Source organism: Rana temporaria, chromosome 9 (assembly GCF_905171775.1).
Source record: "Rana temporaria chromosome 9, aRanTem1.1, whole genome shotgun sequence".
In the NCBI taxonomy this organism is placed as follows: Eukaryota; Metazoa; Chordata; class Amphibia; order Anura; family Ranidae; genus Rana; species Rana temporaria.
The window spans coordinates 35,817,574-35,842,270 of NC_053497.1; the positions used below are offsets into that span (position 1 = coordinate 35,817,574).

The window sequence follows — 24,697 nt, forward strand, 5'->3', positions numbered from 1 at the left end:
TATAAAACTATGTCCACACCGTTGTCATTTTGCTTGTGGGCATTGTGAAGCCTACAGGCACTTAGGGCTAGATTCATAGTGGAGATACGCCGTCGTATCTCTGTTTCTATCTATGCGACTGATTCATAGAACCAGTTACGCATAGATAGCCAGAAGATCCGACAGGTGTAATTGTTTTACACTGTCGGATCTTAGGGTGCAATACCGCGGCCGCCGCTGGGGGGAGTTTGCGTCGTAAACCAGCGTCGGGTATGCAAATTAGGAGTTACGGCGATTCCCGATGGATTTTCGCGTTCGCTACGTCGCCGCTAGTCTAGTTTCCTGTCGCAAATTTAGTCGTTTTTTTTGGTGCCTTAACTTTACGCAGCAATCGTATTGCTGTATAAAGTATGGCCGTCGTTCCCGCGTCGAAATTTAAAAAATAACGTTGTTTGCGTAAGCCGTCCGGGAATACGGAATTACGCTACACGCGTCGCCGTTCGAAAAAATGACGTCACGGCGCGCAAAGCACGACGGGAATTACGAAACGGAGCATGCGCAGTAGGTCCGGCACGGGAGCGCGCCTAATTTAAATGGCACACGACCATTTAAATTGGCCCGCCTTGCGCCGGAGGCCACCAACGTAGGTTTTCATCGCAAGTGCTTGGTGAATCAGGCACTTGCGATGAAAAGTTGCGGCGGTGTAACGTATCTACGATACGTTACGCCGCCGCACTTCTACGTGAATCTGGCCCTTACTTCCTGGAAGTCTTGGATGGGGAGTGATAATTGGACAGCGCACTGCATCCTGGGAAATGATGACACACCCAGGATTTCCCAGGAGCATTAGAGGGAGATGATGTCAGAATCCTAGGTGGTTTCAAAGGCAGATTTCGTGGAACCGCATAGCAACAGGCATGAGTAAAAAAAAAAAATCTTTTTTTTTTCTTTTTTAGTCGTAAGCTACAGTTTAAAGCAAAATAGGTTTTTTTTTAATGGAACCTCCACTTTAAGCCACAGACCACTGGCCCACTGAGGAAATTCTTGGCCGGAGGGTTGGGTGTGGTGCGCCTGACATCCTCGGGACACTATCAAGGTGAGACCGTTGGGGGGGGGGGGGCAAAACATTGGTCTGTGGAGGTAGGGAAGGGGGTCCTGTGTAATGATGGTGGACGGGGTCCTATGTGGGGATGATGGGGGTAGTATAGGGAGGGGGTCCTGTGTAATAATGGGGGTAGTATGGGGACGGGGTCCTGTGTAACAATGGGGGTAGCAATTGCATAGAGGGGGCCCAAGAAAATGTTTGCACAGGGCACAATCAATATTAAAGACTTCCCTGACTGGTACAGTACCCCAAAGATCTGTTCCCATCGTGTGCATCTGCAGTGTGCATGTTAAAATACTCACAAGATCGCTGCTGGATCTTCCATGATTTTCAGGGTTTCTAGGATTTCCAATACTCACAGGGTCCATGTGGAGTCTTCAAGGACTTTCAGTGATTTCTGAAACAATGCTGGGCCTGTCTTCTGGCCAGAAGGGTATTAAGCTTTAGCCTTTGAAGTGGCGGGCGCTTAGGGTGTCCACGTGTCCGGGATTGCCGGGACTGTGCCGCAATTGACATGTCTGTCCTGGGTCCCGGGCACCTTCATTCCGGGACAATACATAATGTTCCCTGGTCCATACCTTTGCATGAGTTGCGCCTCATATATGGGGAATAACTTTACGCCGGACGTACGACTTACGCAAACCGCGTATATTATGCGCCGGGCACAAGTACGTTCATGAATCGGCCTACCTCCCTCATTTGCATATGTGCATAGAAAATCAATGGGAGTGGCAAATGCGCCCAGCGTAAATATGCGCCCACGATACGACAGCGTAGGCAAGTTACGTCGGTCGTAGGAAGCCTATTTTTAGGCTTATCTTAGTATGTGGGTCGGCGCATAGATACGACGGCGCACATTTGTACTTACGTCGGCGTATCTTGAGATACGTCGGCGTAAGTGCTTTGTGAATCCGGGCCTATATTCTCTTCTGATCCTGGTGGATTTAGATCAGGGGTCTCAAACTGGCGGCCCTCCAGCTGTCGCAAAACTACAAGTCCCATCATGCCTCTGCCTGTGGGAGTCACCCTAACTGTCAGCCTTGCAATGCCTCACGGGACTTGTAGTTTCGCAACAGCTGGAGGGCCACCAGTTTGAGATTCCTGACTGCTGCATTTTTTAACGACGTTTTAAACAATGTCGTTTTTCGGGTTGTAAAAAATTATCGCGTGTGGGCTAAAACAACGTTTTAAACCCGCGCATGCTCAGAAGCAAGTTATGAGACGGGAGCGCACGTTCTGGTAAAACTACCGTTCATAATGGAGTAAGCACATTCATCACACTGTAACAGACAGAAAAGCACGAATTGTCTTTTACTAACACGGAATCAGCTAAAGCAGCCCCAAGGGTGGCGCCATCCGCATGGAACTTCCCCTCAATACTGCCGTCGTACATGTTGTACGTCACCGCGCTTTGCTAGAGGATTTTTAAAAAACAATGATGTGTGGGCAACGTCGTTTTAATGATGAAGTTGGAAAAACTTAGTTTTTTCTACATGCCGAAAAATTTCGGCCCAGATTCTCAAAGGGCTTTCGACGGCGCAACGCCATGTACGCCGTCTTAAGTTCTAATCTGGCCCGTCGTATCTATGCGACTGATTCTTAGAATCAGTTACGCATAGATATCCATTAGATCCGACAGGCGTCGGATCTTAAATGCATTTTTTTTTTTTTGCCGCTAGGTGTCGCCTCCGTCGTTTTCACCGTCGAGTATGTAAATTAGCTAGATATGCGAATTCCCGAACGTACACGCGGTCGACGCAGTGAAGTTACGACGTTTAGGTTAGGTTTGCGCGGCGTAAAGTTGCCCCTGCTATATGAGGGGCAACCAATGTTAAGTATGGCCGTCATTCCCGCGTCGAAATTTAAAAATTTACGTTGTTTGCGTAAGTCGTCTGTAAATGGGGCTGGACGCCATTTACGTTCACGTCGAAACCAATGACGTCCTTGCGACGTCATTTGGAGCAATGGACCCTGGGATATTTTCCGGACGGCGCAGTACGTTCGGCGTGGGAACGCGCTTAATTTAAATGCTCCACGCCCCCTACCCGGCTAATTTGAATTAGGCGGGCTTGCGCCGGGTGATTTACGCTACGCCACCGCAACTTTACAGGCAAGTTCTTTGTGAATAAAGCACTTGCCTGTAAAACTTGCGGCGGCGTAACGTAAATCAGATACGTTACGCCCGCAGAGTTTTACGCCAATCTACGAGAATCTGGGCCTTTCTTTTTTTTATGCCGATAAATGCATAGGCCCAGATTCTTGTAGATTGGCGTAAAACTCGGCGGGCCTAACGTATCTGATTTACGTTACGCCGCCGCAAGTTTTACAGGCAACCAGGGTGCATTTCTCCAAATGACGTCGCAAGGACGTCATTGGTTTCGACGTGAACGTAAATGGCGTCCAGCCCCATTCACGGACGACCTACGCAAACGACGTAAATTTTTTAATTTCGACGCGGGAACGACAGCCATACTTAACATTGGTTGCCCCTCATATAGCAGGGGCAACTTTACGCCGCGCAAACCTAACGTAAACGTCGTAACCTCACCGCATCGACCGCGCGTACGTTCGGGAATTCACGTATCTAGCTAATTTGCATACTCGACGGGGAAAACGACGGAGTCGACACCTAGCGGCAAAAAAACAAATGCATTTAAGATCCGACAGCGTAAGAGCCTTACGCCTGTCGGATCTAATGGATATCTATGCGTAACTGATTCTAAGAATCAGGCGCATAGATACGACAGGACTTACGACGGCGTACATGGCGTTGCGCCGTCGTAAGCCCTTTAAGAATCTGGGCCACAACATCTGTAGCAACTGATTAGTGTGTGTCTCTTTTTGGTATAAAAGGAAAAAGTTTTGGTTGCTCAGGGGTAATGCAGAATGCCTGACGCAGTTATTTTCTTAGATACAATTACAAATGACAACCTAAGAAATTATTACTTACCATGGTAACTTCATACTAAGCACTGGTGTGATGTGTTTTGTCCCCATATATCAGAAAAACGATCACACATTCAATCACTAGCATTTATTGTAGAAAATATACTTTTCTGTGACATAAAAATCCTTGACATGGTCACCCAATATTACCAAATTGAAAGTCCAAGGGATCGTTACACCAGGAGGCTGCGGTTAAAGTCATAGGCCACTTTCAGCCTTGTTTTCCCGCTGGGTTGGGACCAATGCTGGAACAGGGACTGGAGATGGTGGGAAGGGTTAAATCCAGTAACATGAACAGATACGGAGGCCACCTGAGGAGAAAGAAGCAATCATGAAAGATATATACGGTTTCTTCTAAACCTGATAATACAAAGGGCAGTTCTATCCTTTTCACAGTAAATCCTTTTAAAACATTAGAAACACACTGATAAAAAAAGGACCATCCATTTTGCTACCGGAGACTATTGTGTATTGAGTAAGCTGAGGCCAGTACCAGAGCAAACTTCTCACCAGCCTGGGATGGTGAAGAAGTGGGAAAGCATCAGCAAGTGCCAAGTCAGGGACCCAGCGGGACAGCAGAGGTGACGCTTGAGGAGTGCCAAGCCAGGGACCTAACGTGTCTGCAGGGGAGGAATGAGGAGCAGTATCTGTAAATGCTAAGCCAGGGACCAGTGACGCTTGAGGGAGCTCAGGGGATGCAGTGGCTAGAGTATCTGAAGTCTAGTGATAGAGACTGGGAGCTTGTTGAGTGAAGACCCACAATGAGTGAGTGTGGGGTAAAGAGAACTGTTCGTATTGCAGAAAGTTGAACTATCTACCTATATAGAAATGGTGTCCGGCTGGAGGCCTTCACCTGTATAGCTGTCTACCTATAGAAGTCTCGGAGTTTGCCAATTAACCACTTAAGCCCCGGACCATTTGGCAGCTAAATGCCCAGGCCAGGTTTTGCGATTCGGCACTGCGTCGCTTTAACAGACAATTGCGCGGTCGTGCGACGTGACTCCCAAACAAAATTGACGTCCTTTTTTTCCCACAAATAGAGCTTTCTTTTGGTGGTATTTGATCACCTCTGCGGTTTTTATTTTTTGCGCTATAAACAAAAATAGAGCGACAATTTTGAAAAAAATGCAATATATCCCCCAAAAACATATAAAATGTTTTTTTTTCCCCCTCAGTTTAGGCCGATACGTATTCTTCTACCTATTTTTGGTAAAAAAAAATCACAATAAGCGTTTATCGATGGGTTTGCGCAAAATTTATAGCGTTTACAAAATAGGGGATAGTTTTATTGCATTGTTATAATTTTTTTTTTTTTTTTACTACTAATGGCGGGGATCAGCGTTTTTTTTCGTGTCTGCGAAATTATGGCGGACACTTCGGACAATTTTGACACATTTTTGGGACCATTGTTATTTTCACAGCAAAAAATGCATTTAAATTGCATTGTTTATTGTGAAAATGACAGTTGCAGTTTGGGAGTTAACTACAGGGGGCGCTGAAGGAGTTAGGCTTCACCTAGTGTGTGTTTACAACTGTAGGGGGGTGTGGCTGTAGGTCTGACGTCATCTATCGTGTCTCCCTATAAAAGGGATGACTCGATCGATGCAGCCGCCAAGGTGAAGCACGGGGAAGCCGTGTTTACACGCGGCTCTCCCCGTTTTTCAGCTCCGGGGAGCGATCGCGAGGGGGCGGCTAGAAACGAATAGCCGCGCCCTCGTCCCGGATCGCTCCCTGAGGCTTAGCGACCGCCGCATGTACGGGGGGGGGGTCCCGATCGGACCCCTGACCCGCGGAAAGGCAGCGACGTTCTGCCTGTCCGTGCCATTTTGCCGACGTATTTGTACATGCGGCAGTCGTTAAGTGGTTAACATTGCATCTACCTAAGGGTGTCCTGGCCCTAACCCTCTCTCCCACAGTTCTGTTTAAGAGACAATAAATCTCTTTGCATTCAAAAAGTGTCTGGCGCCCACCTGTTCATCCTGCATTACACCCACCATGCCTTGTAACCCACTCTACACTGAAGGATGTCCTTAACTCCGGAGGTCACCATTGGGCTTCAGAGACTTTGCTACAGTTAATATACAGGTAACATGGAGACAGCATAGAACTAGCATGTGTAGGAGAGGAGGAGGGCATGAAAGGGTTAATAAAAACCATTCTCTGTGACACTGAAATGGAAAGAGTGAGATCTCAGCTGCCATTTATTCTTACCCTCATTGACAAGTGCTCATCTCTCCCTTGCTGTAAGAGGAAGGGAAGAGATCAACACTGTAAATAGTACCATGCGATGACCAATCACAGCAATCTTATGGTAACCAGCCCTTTGGATCAGCTGGGTACAGTGTCTTAACCACTTCCGGACCGCCACATGTACATTTACGTCAGCAGAATGGCACGGACAGGCACATTGGCGTACCTGTACGTGCCTGCCTAGACGTGGGTCGGGGGTCCGATCGGGACCCCCCCCCCGGTACATGCGGCAGTTCCCGTGGCTTCAGGAGCGATCCGGGACGACGGCGCGGCTATTCGTTTCTAGCCGCCCCCTCGCGATCGCTCCCTGGAGCTGAAGAACGGGGAGAGCCGTATGTAAACACGGCTTCCCCGTGCTTCACTGTGGCGGCTGCATCGATCGAGTGATTCCTTTTATAGGGGAGACTCGATCGATGACGTCAGTCCTACAGCCACACCCCCCTACAGTTGTAAACACACTAGGTTAAACCCTAACTCCTACAGCGCCCCCTGTGGTTAACTCCCAAACTGCAACTGTCATTTTCACAATAAACTTTGCAATTTAAATGCATTTTTTGCTGTGAAAATGACAATGGTCCCAAAAATGTGTTTAAAAATTGTCCGAAGTGTCCGCCATAATGTCGCAGTCACGAAAAAAATCGCTGATCGCCGCCATTAGTAGTAAAAAAAATAAAAAAAATAAAACTATCCCCTATTTTGTAAACGCTATAAATTTTGCGCAAACCAATCGATAAACGCTTATTGCGATTTTTTTTTTACCAAAAATAGGTAGAAGAATACGTATGGGCCTAAACTGAGGAAAAAAAAATGTTATATATGTTTTTGGGGGATATTTATTATAGCAAAAAGTAACAAATATTGCATTTTTTTCAAAATTGTCGCTCTATTTTTGTTTATAGCGCAAAAAATAAAAACCGCAGAGGTGATCAAATACCACCAAAAGAAAGCTCTATTTGTGGGAAAAAAAGGACGCCAATTTTGTTTGGGAGCCACGTCGCACGACCGCGCAATTGTCTGTTAAAGCAACACAGTGCCGAATTGTAAAAACCCCTTGGGTCATTTAGCAGCATATTGGTCCGGTCCTTAAGTGGTTAATGTACCAAGCTGTCTAATGATGGCTGGGTACAGAGCAAATGCCAGACAGATCTGCCACCCAACAGCTATTTATTCAGCACCATTAATAAAAGGTCACTGGGTAAATAAAGGGCTTGCCTACCTGCCGTTAAAAGACATAAATCGTCAGAAAAGTGGTTAAAAAATGAATTGAAAAAATCCAGATTAGAAGTATTAGAGAGCACTTACCTTCATTAGTTTGAGCTCTCGTCCTGTGCTCATTTTGTGTGGCTGGATCCTCTGTTTAGGAGCTGGAGAGGACCGAGTTTTGTTCGGCGGGATCTGCGCAAAATAAAACCTGACAAAAGTTAAAATCTGAAGAAGTCAAACTACAGAATATATCACACACTGCATCTAAGAAAAAAAATACTGTTATGTTCATGAACAAGAATGCCTATTTTTAAAGGGGTTGTAAACCCTCAAGGTTTTTCACCTTAATGCAGGGGTCTCCAAACTTTTCAACACGAGGGCCACATTGTAGATGTTACAAGTATTCGGGGGCCGAAAAAAACCAGTTATGTATTAATTGTATATATTTTGCATGGATCATTTTTTGTAATCAGCATGATATGACTGAAAACAGTGTCCCCCTCATTGGTGTCCCCATCAATGGTGTCCCCATCAGCAGTGACCCCATCAGCAGCGACCCCATCAGCAGGGTCTCCATCATCGCTGATGGGGATGCCGCTGATGGGGACCCTGCTGAAGGGGATGCCGCTGATGGGGACGCCGCTGATGGGGACACCATTGATGGGGACACCAATGATGGGGACACCCATGTCCCCATTGGTGGTGTCCCTATCAGAAGTGTCCCCATTAGAAGTGTCCCCATCAGCACAGCAATGTCCCCATCAGGACATCAATGTCCCCATCAGCACAGCAATGTCCCCATCAGCACATCAATGTCCCCATCGGCGTTGTGCAACGCATTTACCTGCTGCCTCCGCACTAGCCGACTTCAGCTCTTCTGTAACTCCCGACACTCGCCCGCTGCTACACACACAGAAGGATTGTTATTTCAAACAGCGGGCGGGAAGAGGGGAGTGACGTCACTGGTTGCTGGGACATCGGCAGTCCCAGCAGCCAATCCAAAAGCACAGAGTGACAGCATGGGTGGGTGTGCGGCTTGGTTTCTTTGTATGCAGGACCTGTCAGGATCTGCCAGCTGCGGGTGGGCGGGCCGGATAAACCACAAAAGCGTGCCGCATATGGCCCGTGGGCCGGGGTTTGGAGACCCCTGCCTTAATGCATTCTATGCATTAAAGGATAGGTAAAGCTTTGGTTTAAAAAAAAACAAACCTGTCATACTTACCTACTCTGTGCAGTTGGTTTTGCACAGAGTGGCCCCGATCCTCCTTTTCAGGGGTCCCTGAGCAGCGCTCCTGGCACCTCCTCTTCTCGAGTGCCCCGTTGGAAAACCGCTCTCCCTCGGAGCACTCGTGCGGGCCAGGGCCAAGTCCTGCTGTCTGTGTCAATGGACGCAGCAGTAGGACATGAAAGCGCAATTTCACGATCACGAGTCCCCTCTCCCGGCTCTCCAATGGGGCACTCAAAAAGAGGAGGAGCCAGGAGCGCCGCTGAGGGACCTGAGAAGAGGTGGATCGGGGGCCACTCTGTGCAAAACCAAATGCACAGAGGAGGCAAGTATGACATGTTTTTTTTTTTTTTAAAACAAAGCTTTACATATCCTAAAGCAAAACCGAAAGTTAACTTTAAGTAAGAACATCACACAAAAAGCTCCAATCACTGACCTATAGCACTTCTATGGAGTGCAGATCTTTAAAGATGAACTCCAGGAATTATCTATGTTGCATATTGGTCAAATTCAGCTTTAATGGCATAGTTGTAGGGATCTGCATATAAAAGTCTGGGTGGAACCAGAAACATTTGCCTTTCCAGATTCACCCAGAACTAGCCACTCACCAGAAAAAAATCCTGTAATTTATGAACTAGCAAATGTGAAGGTTATCATTGTTAAATATGGTAAATATCTGCAAAAGTTAACCAACAGATATGTGGCAAATGTGCAATGTTTTCTGTGGTCTAGGTATGTAGGCAAGCGCAGTCTACTTTATCCACTGAAGGTGGCACTCTTCCGCAGTGGCACTGCAGTTGGAGAGGAAGTCAAGATTAACACGGTTCCTCTATGGTTTCCTGCATCACTGGTGAAAGCGATCCAATAGGATGCTGCCACCCCATGTGACTCTAGCAGCCATCTTGGGTAACCAGAGCCTATTTAAGGCCCTGGCCCCAAGGCTTGGCACGCATTTTGCAAGGGGGTCAAGTAAGGGAAGGTACCCACGCCTAGTATAGACAGAACTAATGTCAGGAAAAGGTTCCTGATGAGGAGGGGAAGCATAGGACTTACAACTTCTCTGTATATCTTCCAGTTTGATTTGCCTTGATCAGAAGCACACAAAATATAACTACTTGTAGTAGATTCTTCACATATTTCAATGAACAATCCTCCAGAACAGTCTACTCAACAGTTTTACCCCAGCGGAAACCTTGAAATATTTTTTTAGGTCTTGGGGAACCCTTGCTAAAACCAATAAATTTGGGGTCAGCTGAAAAAATGCCCCCCACATTGGTGGTTAGCATGAAGAATGTCCCTCTTAGGCCGCGTACACACTGTCGTTCCAAACCAATGAGAATGGTCATTTCCATCGGTTCACCGCTGAAGTGGCCTGATGGTCTGATGTGCGTACACACCATCGTTCCAAAAACCGATCGGGTCAGAACGCGGTGACGTCAAACACACGACGTGCTGAATAAAACGAAGTTCAAGGCTCCCAAGCATGCGTCGACTTGATTCTGAGCATGCGCGGGTTTTGAACCGATGCTTTCTGTACTAACCATCGGTTTGGACCGATCGGGCAGCGGTCCATCGGGTCAATTTTAAAGCATGGTTTAAAATTTTGGACTGAAGGACAATAGACCGATGGGCTATACACACGGTCGGTTTGGACCGATAAAATTGAACCTCGGTCCATTCTCATCGGTTTTGTCCGATCGTGTGTACGCGGCCCTACAGTGATGGTCAAAATGACACCTTTATGCCCCGTACACACGATCAGGCTATTGCCCGGCCAAACTCAAAACGGAATTCCATCGGAGTAAATGAGAACATGTAATCTATCTAAACTCTGATGGAATTCCTTGGAAAAAAGTCCGATGGGGCATACACACGGTCGGAATTTCCGATGAAAAAAGTCAGTTGTACTTACTCCATCGGAAATTCCGATCGTATGTACGGGGCTTTACAGACAGCTAAAAAAGTCATTGGTGACATACCAGGTGGCTTTGACCTTGGAACTATGTCGATACCATCAAGTGAGAGTTCTGTTAGCTACAGTTCAAGAAACCCCTAGCAACCTCTGGAGAAACCCTTGGGTTCCACAAAAACCTGGTTGAGAATGGCTGCTCTAGGAGAGTTTCGCGGGTGTTAATAGGGAGAATCCAGATAAAAAGCAGCCCGCCATTACAAAACCAGGGAATCATGGAAACCATAGAAACATTCAATGGTCCAGTAGAGAACCATGCCCACCCAAAGAAGATAAGTAGCTTGTTTCTGAATTTGCCCCATCAAGTTTAGGTTAGGTCAAGATCATAGACCTTACATAGACAAGAGGGAAAAATAACCTTGTCATTGGGTTTGATGTTTAGGGATGAGAGGTAGGCGCTTCTTAGTTGGGATCCTTCCCATTTATACAGCATATCAGGATCTTGCGTGTGGTCAGGTGTAGCACCCCATAGACAGTCTGCCGATCTGTGATCACATGTGTCTCTGGAAGATAACACAAAATATTAATTTCAACAAACAGGAACAAAAAAATCATATCCAAGTAAGATAGATGATACACTTCTAAGATCTTGTTCCTTCTTATTTTTATTCTGACCAAAGAGCTAAAACACTGACTGAAGTGCAAGGTTCTTGTATATAACTGTGTCTTTAAAATTATTATCATCACTTAGACTTAGGCCCCGTACACACAAGAGGATTATCCGCTGGAAACGGTCCTCCGGACCGTTCCCACGGATAAATCCTCTGGCGGATTTTGATCTGATGGTTGTACTAACCATCAGATCGAAATCCGTGCGGAATCCATCCGCGGTGACGTGGCTGCGCTTTTTTGTATCCACAAAACAAGATACGCCTGAAGCTGGGCTAGATCCGATTGGCGTATGTCTTAGTATGCTGTCGGATCTAAGCTGCATATTTACGCTGGCCGCTAGGTGGCGCTTCCGTCGATTTCCGCGTTGAGTATGCAAATCAGCTAGATACGCAAATCCACAAACGTACGTCCGGCCGGCGAATTTTTTTACGTCGTTTCCGTAAGGCTTTTTTCGGCGTAAGGTTACCCCTGCTATATGAGGCGTAGCCAATGTTAAGTATGGACGTCGGGCCAGCATCGAATTTTCCGTTGTGTACGTCGTTTGCGTAAAACGTTCGCGAATAGGGCTTTGAGTAGAATGACGTTCACGTCGAAAGCATTGGCTTGTTGCGGGTTAATTTGGAGCATGCTCACTGGGATACCCCCACGGATGGCGCATGTGCCGTTTAGAAAAAATGTCATTTACGTCGGGTCAAGTAAAATTAACATAAAACACGCCCACATCTTTATCATTTGAATCCGCGCCCTTACGCCGGCAGATTTACGCTACGCCGCCGTAACTTTAGAGGCAAGTGCTTTGTGAATACAGCACTTGCCTCTCAAAGTTGCGGCGGCGTAGCGTTACTACGATACGCTATGCCGGACTAAAATTACGATGCGCTACGTGGATCTGGCCCACTGTGTGTAAGTTTCAAAATCAGTTTCTGTATAATGGCCTGGTGAGTTTGACAGCATAGAAAAGCCTTTCTCAACCTTTTCAGCACAGAGGAACTTTTGAAACAACTTTCTGGTCTCAGGGATCCCCTGCTAAAAATTACTATAGCTACAACTCATGATACATTAATGTGAAGGTCAGTGGCAAGAAATCTTACATCTGTGGTCATTGGGAAGAATTATAGATAGCTAAGAGGCAGACATTGCTACTTGCCCAAGGAGCCCCTAGCAACCTCTGGAGGAACCCTAGTATTCCAAAGAACCCTGGTTGAGAAACCCTGGTATAGAGCAGTGGTCTCCAAACTGCGGCCCAGGGGCCAGATGTGGCCCTTTGCTTGCCCTTATCTGGCCCTTGAGGCACTTTTCCTCCCACTGACACCAACTATGGGGCACCATTCTTCCTACTGACCCCAATGATAAGATACTATTCTTCCTATTGACCCCAATGATAAGCTACCGTTCTTCCTATTGACCCCAATGATAGGATACCGTTCTTCTTATTGACCCCAATGATAGGATACCATTCTTCTTATTGACCCCAATGATAGGATACCATTCTTCCTATTGACCCCAATGAAGGGGGGACTATTCCTCCTACTAACACCAACATCCGGCCCCTTAAAGTGGAGGTTCACCCAAAAAAGCAATTTTTATTGGCCTAATTACGGGAAGCAGAGTCGGGTGTTTTGATTAAAATCAATGCAGCACTTACCTTTTTTGAGATAGATGTTCTCCCGCCGCTTCCGGGTATGGTCTGCGGGACTGGGCGTTCCTATTTGATTGACAGCCTTCCGACTGTCGCATACAGCGTGTCACCATTTTCCGAAAGTAGCCGAAAGTCAGTGCGCAGGCGCCCTATAGCGCCGCACCGACGTTCGGCAACTTGTGACAGCTGTATGCGACCGTCGGAAGGCTGTCAATCAAATAGGAACACCCAGTTCCGCAGCCCATACCTGGAAGCGGTGGGAGAACATCTATCTCAAAAAAGGTACGTACTGCATTGATTTTAATCAAAACACCAGATTCTGCTTCCCGTAATTAGGCCCAATCGGATGTTAAAAAAAAAGATTCGGGTGAACTCCCGCTTTAAAGTCTGAAGGACCGTAAACTGGCCCTTTGTTTAAAATGTTTGGAGACCCCTGGGTATAGAGTATGAGATGGATAGGCTATGTCAGATAGGGGAGCTCACGCCACATAAGGTCCCAAGCTCAAAGGGGGTAAATATCAATGTTTGCCCAACATCTGATAAGAAAATGGTGAATTTGTAGCTCAGTGTACAAGGGCAGTGGAGGGTCAGCTAAGGTCCGAATTTCTAGAAGCTACCTATACCTTTGAGGTGAGTAGAAATGTTCCCGGCAATCAATGAGCATCTGAAAAGTACATCAAGAATTCCCTATCACCATAAGGGACATGAATATGACTTCTATTAGAACAGAACAATTTATTTGGGTTCTGCCAATCAGTGGGTGGCATACAAGAGAGAGGGGCATCTGTTTACCAAGTCAAGGATATGGGTGAATGATTGTAATAGCAAAAGCCACCACTTGCCAGCCCCATGTTTACACTAGTCCAAAATCCTGACTGGCCAAATGTATGGCTCTGTGGTAATGGGAAAGAGTCCCCTCTCCATTTGGGTTGAGCCCTAAGAACATGGCGCAATTTTAGCAATTTTTGAGCCAAAAAAAAAGGCAAACTCAACCTAAACCTGCCTGAGAGTCATCAGGTTTGGGGCCATATTTTCCTCCTCTGAGGTCTGCAACCTCCACCAATGTTCCATATACATGAACAGAACTTTGCTCCTCTATAATAGAACGGTTTTACCTGCCAAAGGATTTATTTTTTGGACATCTAGTCCTGAGAATTACAACATTCTGCAACGCAGTGCGGCTCTACTGGTAAGGCAGAAGACCTGTTCAGTAAAAGGAGAAGCAACAGACTGATGAGCTTATGTCTCTGTCAGTCTGCTCTCTTTTCCTATCAGCATGTTCCTTGTTCTTTGCTTCTCCCCCTCCAAGCATGAGCTCTGCAGTACAAACACTGCACCAAGCTGATATCAAGTTATATTCAGGAATGTACACTACTTGCACATATACATTTATGATGTGTTAAAGTGATTGTAAAGGTTCGAATTTTTTTTTTTTTTAAATAACAAACATGTCATCATACTTACCACTACTATGCAGCTCGTTTTGCACAGAGTGGCCCCCTAACCTTGTCTTCTGGGGTCCCTCGGCGGCTGCTTCGGCTCCTCCCCGCATCAGATGACCCCCTCTGGGAAGCGCTTTCCAATGGGGGTTACCTTACGGGCGCGCTCCCGAGTCCAGCATTTGCATCCATAGACACGAATGCCGGACTCGGCCCCGCCCCCCAGCGCCAGCGTCATTGGATTTGATTGACAGCAGCGGGAGCCAATGGCCGGAAGCCCAGGTCGAGAAGAGCCGAGAAGCCAGCACGTTCTGGACGTGGGACTTTCGAGGGCTCAGGTAAGTCAACCGGGGGGCTGGGGGGCCTGTAATTATCGGATGTTTTTTCACCTTAATGCATAGGATGCATTGAGGTGAAAAAAAAAGGTAGGTTTACAACCCCTTTAACTGCTTGCCGACCAGCCGCCGTATAACTGTTATACGGCAGGAGGTCGGCTCCCCTGCGCGAGAGCCCGTAGCTATACCTCAGCTCTCGCGCAGGCCGCTCACCCCCGACTCCCGTGCGCGTGCCCGGCGGGTGCGATCGCCGCCGGGCACACGCGATCGCTCGTTACAGAGCGGGGACCGGGAGCTGTGTGTGTAAACACAGCTCCTGGTCGTGTCAGGGAGAGAAATGCTGATCTTCTGTTCATACAATGTATGAAGAGAAGATCAGTCATTTCCCCATATCAGGCCACCCCCCCTACAGTTAGAACACACCCAGGGAACATACTTAACCCCTTCTCCACCCCCTAGTGTTAACCCCTTTACTGCCAGTGGCATTTTTATAGTAATCCAATGCATTTTTATAGCACTGATCGCTATAAAAATGCCAATGGTCCCAAAAATGTGTCCGCCATAATGTCGCAGTACCGAAAAAAAATCGCTGATCACCGCCATTACTAGTAAAAAAATAAATATTAATAAAAATGCCATAAAAATACCCCCTATTTTGTAAACGCTATAACTTTTGCGCAAACCAATCAATAAGAGCTTATTGCGATTTTTTTTTTTTTTTTTAATATGTAGAAGAATACATATCGGCCTAAACTGAGGAAAAAAAATGTTTTTTTATATATTTTTGGGGGATATTTATTATAGCAAAAAGTAAAAAATATTCATTTTTTTCAAAATTTCGCTCTATTTTTGTTTATAGCGCAAAAACTAAAAACCGCAGAGGTGATCAAATACCACCAAGAGAAAGCTCTATTTGTGGGGAAAAAAGGACGCCAATTTTTTTTGGGAGCCACTTCGCACGACCACGCAATTGTCCGTTAAAGCGACGCAGTGCTGAATCGCAAAAAGTGCTCTGGTCTTTGACCAGCAATATGGTCCGGGGGTTAAGTGGTTAAATAATACAGAGCTGCATTAAAGGCAAAGTCCACCTCTCTGACCATGTGCATATTACACCCATATCTAGTAGGTATCATAGTAACATGGTCACAGTCTTCAACGTCAACAGAATACTTTGTTTTAAAAAAAAAAGCTTTTTTTTTTCTTATACCAGAGTTTAGTGTCAGTTAAATTTTTAGCCTTTAATGTGTTTTTTTTTTAAATTTGTATCTGCCTGGAATTCAACTTGAAAATGATGGATATGAGGAAATCGATTAAGATTTCAATAGTCCCTGGTCACACCAATGGGCTGCATTGAGGTTTGTTAATAAAGGTTCTACATCGTGCATTTTTAAGCGTTGGATAGTACGGTATTTTCCTACTAAAGCCAACTGAATAGGGTCCTTCAAAACACATATGAGACATGTCTGAATGGCCAGGCACGAACACAAAAAAACAGGGTGTATATTTCCCCTAAATCCCAATACAGGTGCGTCTTACCTGGTATTAGTCTGTCTGTGCCCATGCAATCCAATGTCATGTAATAATGACTCCAGTGGTGTTATGTCTTCTTCTGTATGTGGATGGGATATTGGAGGAAAACAGTGTTCGAATATGTGTCCGACACTGCTCTACAACATGAAGAGAAGAGGAGAGCATACCATTACATTGTAACCAATAGTACATGTGTATATCAGATGGTGGTACATACAGAGGGTCTTCCGTGTAGCTGAAATGTTTTTTCTATAGACCAGTGATCTCCATACTGTGGCCCTGCTTGCCTTTATCCGGCCCTTGGGGCTCTGTTCTTCCTACTGACACCAACAAGAAGACACCATTCCATCCACCAACAGTGGGAAACCATTCCCCTCACTGATAACAACAATGGGGCTTTTTTTCTCCCATTAATACCAGTGATGGGACACTATTCCTCCCTTTAATATTAATACCAATGATGGGGCACTATTCCTCCCTTTAATATTAATACCAGTGATGGGACACTATTCCTCCCTTTAATATTAATACCAATGATGGGGCACTATTTCTCCCATTAATACCAGTGATGGGACACTATTCCTCCCATTAATATCAATCATGGGGCACTATTTCTCCCATTAATACCAATAATGGGGCACTATTCCTCCCATTAATACCAATGATGGGGCACAATTCCGCCCATTAATACCAATGATGGAGAACAATACCTCCCTTTAATACCAATGATGGGGCACTATCCCCCCTATTAATATCAATGCTGGGGCACAATTTATCCCATTAATACCAATAATGGGGCACAATTCCTCCCATTAATACCAATGATGGGGCACAATTCATCCCATTAATACCAATGATGGGAAACAATACCTCCTTTTAATACCAATGATGGGGCACTATTCCTCCCATTAATACCAATGATAGGGAACAATACCTCCCTTTAATACCAATGATGGTATTAGCAAAAAGGGGGGATTTTCAGGACTTTGAATGAGGTGGGTGGGAGTGGCTAAATGATAAGTCGGTTTTGAAAAGGATACCTTTATTGTCAAAAAGCATCACAACATAACATAAATGCAATGAGTAAATACGCAATCACATGTTAAAAACTATGGGCCAGATTCACAGACAATTACGTTACTCCACGGCGGCGTAACGTATCCCATTTAAGTTACACCGCCGCAGGTTTACAGCGTAAGTGCCTGATTCACAAAGCTCTTACCTGTAAACTTGCGACAGTGTAACGTAAATGCGCTTGGCGCAAGCCCGCCTAATTCAAATGGGGCGGGCACCATTTAAATTAGGCGCGTTCCCGCGCCGAACTTTCTGCGCATGCTCCGTTAGGAAATTTCCCGACGTGCATTGCATTCCCGACATTACGGCGCTCTAACGTTTTTTTTTAAATGCGACGTGCGTTACGGCGTTTCGTATTCCCGGACGTCTTACGCAAAAAAAAAAAAAATCGAAATTCGACGCGTGAACGACGGCCATACTTTAACATGGCTGATCTAAAGATAAGCCATGTTAAAGCAGGTGTAACTTTGCGATGGGTAAAAATGACTAGCGACGACGTACGGGATTGCGACGAACGCGCGGATCTTCGTGGATCGCCGTAACTAGTCATTTGCATATTCTACGCCGACCGCTATGGAATCGCCACCTAGCGGCCGGCCTAGAATTGCATCCTAAGATCCGACAATTACACCTGTCGGATCTTATGGCTATCTATGCGTAACTGATTCTATGAATCAGTCGCATAGTTAGGACGGCCGGATCACAGAGATACGACAGCTTTTTTTAGGAGATACGCCGTCGTATCTCTTCTGTGAATCTGGCCCCATGTATAGTGAAAACAGTAATGCCATGCTGGCAGGCCCATAGTATGGTAAATGGTAAGATCTTCCATATGGAAACAAAATAAGATCACAGAAATCTAGTACAGTGTATTAAAAACAATAGATCTCAAAGGGGGCCTTTCGGTGCCTAACTTATTATCTTATTACACAGCAGCAGGTATTGCCCCATTGTCCCATCTTCATGAGAAACAACAAATGCCATTATGGGCCACCCTTGATTTAGTGGATTCCCATCCGATGCCACTAGCTTCCCTCCCTTGGCTCCCCCGGGCACAGCGCCCGCATAGTATGGGTCCTTGTTTGGCCTACTCCCTTCGGTTGTGGGATACGGTCAAATACTCAGCGGCCTGATTTCCCCTCATCTTCCGCAACTCCGTCTCCTTCATTGCCCACTATTCCCCCCCGGGTTGTGACAACCCGTTACAATTCTCATGGTGGACTGACCATGTTTTTGTTGACGTTCATTCCATGCTCGCCTCAACCAAGATTATCCCTTTTGCGGTCTTGCGTTCCTCCAATGACATTCCCTTTAGGGAGCATTATAGGTATCTGCAACTCCGACATTTTCTCCAACAACTTATAAGATCTCAACCCATGCTCTTTACTATGACCCCCTTCGAAAGTTTATGTAGATCGCGTCCTCAGTCCTCGGGGCTCATATCCTTGATTTATACTGCTATCATTAGTTCTAAGAAACCACCACTGAGTCCTTATCACCTCCAATGGGAGGCTGAGTCTGGGAAACAACTTGATCCGGAGGACTGGCGGACCATGGCCATAGCACTGTCCAAATGCTCCAAGAATGTCCTCTTTTTGGAAAACGCTTACAAGGTGTTCTATAGGTGGTATTATACTTTTATTCTATCCTACTCCCCTTTGTGCTTTCGTGGGTGCTCTCAGGAGGGTACGATGGCGCACATCTGGTGGACCTGCCCCAGGGTATGCAGATTGTGGGTTAGAGTTTATGCGTTGCTCCGCAATCTCTTCAACATCACCCTAAGAAGGGACCCTTTTGAGGCCCTTTTGTGGAAACCAATTACTGAGCTTCTTCGCTCTTAACGCCAGTTAGCAGCGCATATTTTACTGCAACTAAATTGACCATAGCAAGGTCCTGGAGGACCCCGGCCCTCAGCTTTGTAGCAGTTAAAAACTGCGCGAACGACATTACGGTAAATGAGAAATTGACTGCCGTTCTATCGGACACTCATGATAAGATCCTCCGGGTTTGGCAACCCTGGACAGCCCACAACCACCCTACTCGATTTGACCCGGCGTTGCTTTCCCTTTAATGAGCTTCTGTTCCCCACACCCCACGGACCACCCCCTTCTCCTACTCCCTTCTCCCCTATTTCTCTCCTATTTCTTTCTCTACACTCTGGTTCCTTCTCTTCACCTTTTCTCCCATTCTTCTCTCTGCTGCTCTGGCCCACAGGCTTGGCCCTGTGGGGCTTGGACACATGTTGTGCTACTGTTTATGCTGCAAATTGGTGAATTTAACCCTCTTTTATATACCGTATTTATCGGGGTATAGCGCGCTCCCGAGTATAGCGCGCACCCCTAAACTTCCCCCGAATTCCTGTGGAAAAAAGATTTTTTGTACTTACAGTTTTGGTGTCTTGCGCGGCGTCCATCGGCGGCCTCGTCGGGTCCGGCGTCCGTCTGCGGCTTCGGGTGTCCTCTCCGTCGGGTCCGGCGTCCTTCTGCGGCGTCCTCGCGTCCTCCCCGCTCGTTTCCCGCGCCGAGTTTGAATACTGCGCCGACATATACCGAGCGCAGTACACTCGTGTATCGTCGGGTACGTCCAGGACGTCAGCGCGAGAGGCGCCGAAACTGCCCGAAGATACACGAGTGTACTGCGCTCGGTATATGCCGGCGCAGTATTCAAACTCAACGCGGGAAAGCAGGTATCGGCGTATACCGCGCTCCCACGATTTTGCCCTGATTTTCAGGGCAAAATGGTGCGCGGTATACGCCGATAAATACGGTAATCCTTTTTATATATATATATATATATATTTTTGTTCTGTACAAATTGTATGATATTTCGACATCTCGTCTTAAAGCGGATGTGCCACTAAAACAATATATTAAAAGCTAGCAGCTACAAATACTGCAGCTGCTGACTTTTAATATAAGGACACTTACCTGTCCTGGAGTCCAGCGGTGATCGCAGCAGAGGATGAGCCGATCGCTCGTCACCCTGCTGCTCCCCCCTCCATCCACGGTGAGGGAACCAGGAAGTGAAGCGCTGCGGCTTCACTGCCCGGTTCCCTACGGCGCATGCGCGAGTCGCGCTGCGCCCGCCGATTGGCTCACACGCTGTGTGCTGGGAGCCGAGTGTTCCCAGCACACAACGGGCGACAGACGGGATGTGACGGAATGCCCGTCTTTCGCCCGTAGCGTGTGGCCGGAAGTGGGTGCAAATACCTGTCTTTAGACAGGTGTCTGCACCCCCCTCCCCCCTGAAAGGTGTCAAATGTGACACCGGAGGGGGGGAGGGTTCCGATCAGCGGGACTCCACTTTAGGGTGGAGGACCGCTTTAAGTTTTTTTTGTTTTACTTATAATCCGGTGAGACAGTTAGTGGGTCCCCTATATCAGCATTCTGAAACCTTACCAGGTATGGACTTTCTTTTTTTGATCAGCTACACCCCGCCCTTGGACTTCTGATGATATGTTCTCAGTTCAAGTCTCAGGATTAATCATTCTGCTGTCTGCAGCTTTGTACTTGTTATTTTTACTTTTTGATGTGTCCACCACTGTTTTGTACTTTTCTGCTGATGTGTGTTTTCAATAAATCCTTTTGTACAAGAAAAACAATAGATCACCTACAAAGTAGGTGCATTCAGTATGTCCGACGCGTTTCGTGTGTATAAAATGACACTCTTCAGGGGCAGGTGCACTTGGGTCTACAACAAAACATGAATATATAAATATGTACCATGGCTGAAACCATATATGGGAGAAGTATATACATATAGGGAGAGGAATGTAAACTCATCCCTATGGATACTTAAAAGCCTGTAGAGTCTAAATCGGAGCATCCAGACAGGGGAGGGCTGCCAAAAGTATCATTACCGGGAGCTGAGGTCAGAACCCGGCATTGAAAAGACTTGGCACATACCATGATCCCAACAGAGATGAAAAACACACTTTACTATATATGAGTTCCAGCCTTGTATTTACTATTTGGCTGGAGTTTCTCTTTAACTCAAAAGACATAGGGCCAGATTCACAGCGGACTTACGACGGCGTATCTCCACGTACGCCGTCGTAAGTCCGAATGTGAGCCGTCGTATCTATGCGCCTGAGTCTTAGAATCAGTTCCGCATAAATTTGGCCAAGATACAAGCGGCGTAAGTCTCCTACGCCGTCGTATCTTGGGTGCAATATTTACGCTGGCCGCAAGGGGCGCTTCCGTAGATTTACGAATCGAATATGTAAATTAGGTAGATACGCCGTTTACGTAAGGCTTACGTCTGGCGTAAAGATACCCCTGCTATATGAGGCATAGGTAATGCAAAGTATGGACGTCGGCAAGAGTATCTTTTTACGTCGTTTACGTAAGTCGTACGTGAATGGGGCTGTGCGTAGGTTACGTTCACGTCACAGGCAATGGGCCTGGCGTATCTTATGGAGTAAATTCGACGTGATCCTGAGCATGCGCGCGCATGCGCCGTTTGTTAGGCGCGTCATTTACGTGGGGGTCACGATTGATTTACATACAACACGCCCACCTCTTCCACATTTGAATTACGCAGGCTTACGCCGGCCCATTTATGCTACGCCGCCGCAAATTACGGAGCAAGTGCTTTGTGAATACTGCACTTGCCCGTCCAAGTTGCGGAGGCGTAGCGTAAATAGGATACGCTACACCCGCACAAAGTTACGCGCTCGTACGTGAATCTGGCCCATAAAAGACAAGCATGATGCGTATGTACAGCGTTATGTAGCCTTGTGTTAGGTCCCTACATATTGATTTCTCATATTATTGCCCCCATGGTTCAAGAAACTGATGGAAAAAAATGGCAGATTACAAATTTGTATTATTCTTACTTTGTTTGGAGAATGTTCTCTTGTACAAAGCGTTGTGCTACTTTCACACCACCATCGGCCACCGCATTGTGTTAAGAGTCCCTCCTGGTTATCGCTATGCGATTCCTCGCTGTCTCTGAAAGCCACCCAGCTATCTGTAAACAGAGGAAAGAGAAGATTCTTGAGCGTATTCACATCTTTTCACATACAGTTGTGGCTGATCCTTTGTGTTTTACCCTTTTTGGGTATGTTGAAAAAATTTGGCTCATTACTTACTTACTGGTCACAGCTTATTTAGAACAGACCCTCTCAACCTTCTTACACCAAAGGAACCCTTGAGGTCTAATGTCGCGTACACACGGTCACAATTTCCCACAAGAAAAGTTTGATGTGCGCTTTTGGACGAAAATTCCAACCGTGTTTAGGCCCCATCCGACTTTTTCTGTCAGGAATTTCCGACAGCAAAAATTTGAGAGCTGGTTCTCACATTTTCCAAAGGGAAAAGTTCTTGTCGGAAATTCCGATCGTCTGTAGTAAACTAGTATTGAACACTGTCTATCCTTGCAAAGGGTTAAAGATCTCAAGGCTTAGAACCTGCATTGTATATTAAACACTTGCCATCTACCCCAGTACTTCTGCCTGCAGGGGGTGTGCTTCTGCTGTGATTATTCATACTGTGTTTCTCCAAAAATAAGCCCTACCCTGAAAATAAGACCTAGCGTGATTTTCCAGGATGGCTCCAATATAAGCTCTACCCCGAAAATAAGCCCTAGTCAAAGGGGTTGTAAACCCTCGTGTTTTTTCACCTTAATGCATCCTATGCATTAAGGTGAAAAAACACCTTGCAGAGTCTGGCCCCCCAGCCGCCCCCCCCCCCCCCCCCCCGTTTAACTTACCTGAGCCCCAAAATTTCCATGGTCTCTCTCCATGGCTTCTCGGCTTTTCATTGGATTGATTGATAGCAGTGCAGCCATTGGCACCCGCTGCTGTCAATCAAATCCAATGACGCGGGTGCTGGGGGGCGGAGCAGAGTCATACACTTAGCGGCTATGGACGCTGAGTGAATGACATAGGAGCGCGCCTGCAAGGTAACGCCCTCGAGAGAGCTTCCCGGCGGGGGTTATCTATTGCGGGGAGGAGCCGAGAGAGCCACCGTGGGACCCCAGAAGACGAGGATCGGGGCCACTCTGTGCAAAACGAACTGCACAGTAAAGGTAAGTATTACATGTTTCTTATTTTTCTTTTTTTTAAACGGGAATCTTTACAAACACTTTAAAGTCAGTGTAAAAACACGTAATCCGTTTTGTAAAAAGATTATATAATGTGCAGTGTGTCTCCTTGTGTAACTTTATTGTGGAAAATAAAAGGGGGGGGGGTGTTGGTTGGGACTTTGTATGAAGCACAGCTAAGAGAATAAATATTTCCATACATGTTTGTTGATTCCAGGCAAATATACATAGAATAAGAAAGATGACACGATAAACAATGGTAGCACCTTAAAGCGGGGGTTCACCCTATAAAAAAAAAAAAAAAAAAAAAAAATTTCTTCTAGCATAAAATTCGGCATAGTAGCGTGAGCTACAGTATGCCTGTCTTGATTTTTTTATCCCCGTACTCACAGTGCAATCGTACATTGAAGATTCCGTCTCCCCACGGGGAATGGGCGTTCCTATCCAGACGGAGGATGATTGACGGCCGGCTCTGGCACATCACGCTTCTCCGGAAATAGCCGAAATAGGCTTGGCTCTTCACGGCGCCTGCGCATAGTCTGTGCGCAGGCGCCGTATAGCGCTGTGAAGAGCCGAGACCTACTCCGGCTGTCTTCGGGGAGCGTGACGTGCCAGAGCCGGCCGTCAATCATCCTCCGTCTGGATAGGAACGCCCATTCCCCGCGGGGAGTCGGAATCTTCAATGTACGATTGCACTGTGAGTACGGGGATAAAAAAATCAAGACAGGCATACTGTAGCTCGCGCTACTATGCCGAATTTTATGCTAAAAAGCTGCTATGAAGGGTGAACCACCGCTTTAACAATTTATTGTACAAAATGACAACATCAGTGCTTCTCCTCTCCGCCGGCCCTTTGACATCCCTAAATGCCTCTTAGGCCGTAGTCCTTTAATCTGCCCATGTGCAGCTCTATATATTATTTACACAATGTTCTTTTTCACAAAAACCCATTGGAACTGTCACACAGTCTGTACCAATGTTTATTGTCAACTGCGGACTACACTACTATTGATGCCTTTCTATAACGCTCCTTTGTGCCTCAGTGCAGCCATAGATTTGCGGCCTCGGCTCCCGTGGATGATTGTTTTCCCATGTTGCCTTCAGCCATTAATGCTACTTCCTGTATACCCAATTTATATGTAGGCAAGAGTTCTCGGGAAATATCTTATCCCCCCTCTGCCCTATTTTTTCCCCCTTGTGTCAACCATCTGTTCACTCTGCATTAAAAAAGGAGAAAAGTGTAAAGTGGGAGTTAAAACAGTCAACTGCAGACATAGATGTGAGGACACAAATATATATAAAAGTATGACATTTTATTATAAACCACAACAGGTATACAAAGAAAG

General features: G+C 46.4%; 1 protein-coding gene across 1 annotated transcript in view; it reads right to left on the reverse strand.

Annotated features, from left to right (window-relative positions):
• Positions 1–4,101: 4,101 nt before the first annotated feature.
• Positions 4,102–24,697, reverse strand: part of LOC120913302 — a 32,374-nt gene continuing 11,778 nt past the window's right edge. Inside the window, exons 2-6 of the mRNA XM_040323164.1 lie at positions 22,144–22,277; positions 16,239–16,369; positions 11,036–11,180; positions 7,583–7,675; positions 4,102–4,341 (exon numbers count right to left, since the gene is read on the reverse strand). Coding sequence (XP_040179098.1) covers positions 4,204–4,341; positions 7,583–7,675; positions 11,036–11,180; positions 16,239–16,369; positions 22,144–22,277 — 641 coding nt within the window. The 3' untranslated portion in view covers positions 4,102–4,203. The remainder of the gene's footprint in view (positions 4,342–7,582; positions 7,676–11,035; positions 11,181–16,238; positions 16,370–22,143; positions 22,278–24,697) is intronic.